We start from the raw sequence: 3285 nt of genomic DNA, 5'->3' as shown, positions 1-3285 counted from the left end.
TGTCAATGAAACAGTAAATATCCGGATCGGGAGCGGATCATTTGCGAGAACCTGCTCTTGTGTCACTACAAAAGTCCTTACATCCGGTCGGCTTTCTCCACTTGTGGTGGGACTTGGTTACCCTCTTCTTGAGGTTGATTTAAGTGATTCTTGTTGTTGTTATGAATTAGCTCCTGGCCCACAGACTTAGATTGATCGTTAAATTGAATTTAAATCATGGTCCATTCTGTACGTCATTAGATTTTCCTTCTGGGAGTCAACATTCCAATCTCTGGGAACGGCCGAAGGCGTGAATGGGGGCCATTTCCTTCTCTTGCAGCCATCCGAGATGAGAACGATAAATTGGCCGTAATTGAAAGTGTAAATAAATCGATCTTGGCACATTCATCTGTACACCGACCGTACCGTTTGTCGTCGTCGTCCTCGGAGGCAAAGGTTCGGAAGAAAAAAAAAATACGATACGTACATTCGGTCTAAATACCCGGTTCGTCTTTCAATGATCCCAGGACCGCATCCAGGCCCCCCTTCAAAGGAAAACAAATCCGGGACACTCTGCGACAGCTACGGCGCTGTTAAATAATATGGTTAGGAGGACAAATTTAGCGACGCCAGTCTTGATTTGGCAGAAGCGCCAATCAAATCCATCGCAGGTTTGTTTTCATGCCCGTCTGTCTGTCAGCAGGAGTGTGGTATTTCCATGTCTTCTCTTTGCTCTTGATGCTGGTTTTTCCTCAAACTCCTCCGGGGCAAAAAATCCCTGGCAAGTATTTCGCCATCCGACCGAGCATGACGTTGACGATCTGGATTGTGTCCTCCTCCAGGGGGGGGGGTTTCGGGCTGAGGGTTATGTCGGGATTTTGTGCCGCTGAATGTTTACGGATCTGTTTGCGGATTTGTCTCGGATGAATATCTGCTCTGCAGCAATGTGTGATTGAATTTTCCACCATCGGATGTTTTACTGATTGAGATATGATTGCTGCTCCGGTGCATTTTGCTGTGAAAAAAAAAACGGTAGCTCCTATTTGAATTCGATTTGTTCTATTCCAGCTTGAAGCAGTTGGAAAATGGGTATCGTGCATAAATGTTTTAAAAACACAAAAAAACAATTCGGATATCCATTTCACAAGCCGCTAGTCAAAAGCTTTGAAACACAACTCAAGCTCTTCAGATTGTAATATCATGGCCGATTTCGTCCCGTTTCGGGTGTTAAGGGATTAAACATGGATGATAGCGAATGGCATCCATTTGGGCAATTTAGCATAGGTTCTCGGCAAGTAGTAAGAAGCTTTTTCAGCCATTTCACTATTTTGCGAGTTTGGAAGCCGTGCTGCCGTTTCCCTTTTTCAATGGCGGAGCTACTATGAGTAGACTAATCCGCTTATTGGAGGCTTTTGTATTGGATTCAGTTACAACTGACGAGGCGAAAGAGAAGTAGGCCGACATTTTATTGATTCTGTAATTTGAGAGCCGATGTCGATTGAGTGCCGAAGAATTCTGTGGAACGTTCAGCACATTTGGATTGAAGCCACATTATGTAGTTTGTATGTATAACTGTTAAACGATTTAGAATCCAGGATTTGAATTCAAAGTTTAAATTTTTTTAGAGTGAAAATCATCTTTATCCATCGAATACTGCTTCTTCATATGAAGCCCTCTAGGGGTAAAATTCGGCACTAAACCTTGTTCAAATATCAATTTTTGCCGCCTCAGATATTTGTTCACCTTGAACCTGACTGACGATGGCGACAACGAACGTCAGTCAACGACCTTGGCTAGATCGAACCCCGAAAAAAGAAAACCAACCATTCACCACATTTTTAACGGGCAAGCAACCAGCCGGTGTGGTGCTCGTTCATTCATTAGTGCAACAGGAGTCGTCCCAGCAGCGCCGGCAGGCGTCATCAAATGACGAATGGATCGAAAGAATTCTCGTCAAAAACACCTCGAGAATAGTTGTTTTTGGTACGTACCCAATATGGGCTGATGAATTTAGATGAGATTCGGAGCACAATCACCAAAAAAAACACTAACGATGAAAGGAATTCACGTCAGTTGGCCACGGAAATGCCATAATTCAAACATTTCGTTTAATCTTCAACGAATGTCCATTTGAGTTTGAAATTGTTTATTATAATGTGAAAGATGAATAACTTCCACATTAAAGGATTGTGACCTTAAAAATATCATACTTTCTGTAATAATTCCTGATTATTTTGCTTCCAATTTAAAGCTTGTTTTGACTTTCGAATTCCAACTTTCTACATCCAACTTACACCCATTCGGGAAAAGCGGGAAAAAGACGGGATTTGAAATCCAACGGGAAAATGCGGTAATTTTTTTGAAAAGTCGGGATTTTTTAGCTCAGTGAAAGTCTGTTCAATGAAGTTTAGTCGAAATAGTGTAGAAATGGATTGACAGTTGATCACCAGACTCTTTCCAATTGACTTCGAACGATTTTTACCAGGTCGACACGGATCTTCCTGCCGAGTTGGATCGGTTTCGACTAATTCCAACTTGCTTCATTGAACAACGGGAATAACCGTAACGAAACCTCTAATACAGTATGCTCGCAATACGGGATGCCAGATGAAATTTTACAATAGCTTTTCCCTTCAGAGATCTCTAAAAAAGTAAGAAGAATCGATCTTTAAGTCTTCATAGTATTTCTTACATTTTTTGAAAAAATATTGATAACTACCAAGCGGTAAATTGGGTTTTAAAAACCATTGAAAACACACCTAAGTATTTTAGTATTACTTGAATGAAAAAAGTGATATTTCTATAAAAACTCACATTTGAAACAAAAATTGAAGATATTTAAAGGGTGATACGGTCAACATTTGGTTAATATCAACTTGACGTATTTCTTTCAATTTTGCATTAAAAAAAACCTGTACACCCCTCATTTTGAAGGAGTGTGTGTGTAGAATGTTGCTCCCATTTTGATTTTGGAATTCACTCTTCAGTTGTCAAAATGCCGTCCAAGGAAGAAGAACAGCGTATCAAAATTTTGCTCGCGCATCGCGAAAATCCGAGCTACTCGCACGCAAAGCTGGCAAAATCGCTATAAATTGCCGAATCAACCGTTACAAATGTAATTAAAGTGTTTGGAGAACGTTTGTCGACAGCAAGGAAGTCTGGATTAGGGAGAAATCGAAAACCGGAAGCCGCTGAGACGACAAAGAGAGTTGCCGGTTGTTTCAAGCGAAACCCTAACCTCTCTCTCCGAGATGCCGCAAATAAGCTGGGTGCATCGTCTACAACTGTGCATCGAGCCAAAAAACC

The 3285-nt window shown here is 41.2% G+C and overlaps 1 protein-coding gene across 1 annotated transcript in view; it reads left to right on the top strand.

The window, feature by feature from the left end:
• Nucleotides 1-1739: 1739 nt before the first annotated feature.
• LOC129743071 (protein phosphatase 1 regulatory subunit 12B-like) overlaps nt 1740-3285 on the top strand; it is a 186006-nt gene continuing 184460 nt past the window's right edge. Inside the window, exon 1 of the mRNA XM_055735014.1 lies at nt 1740-1962. Coding sequence (XP_055590989.1) covers nt 1740-1962 — 223 coding nt within the window. The remainder of the gene's footprint in view (nt 1963-3285) is intronic.

The sequence above is a fragment of the Uranotaenia lowii genome, chromosome 2, assembly GCF_029784155.1.
Source record: "Uranotaenia lowii strain MFRU-FL chromosome 2, ASM2978415v1, whole genome shotgun sequence".
Lineage (NCBI taxonomy): Eukaryota > Metazoa > Arthropoda > Insecta > Diptera > Culicidae > Uranotaenia > Uranotaenia lowii.
This window is presented reverse-complemented; position numbering and strand designations above follow the sequence as displayed.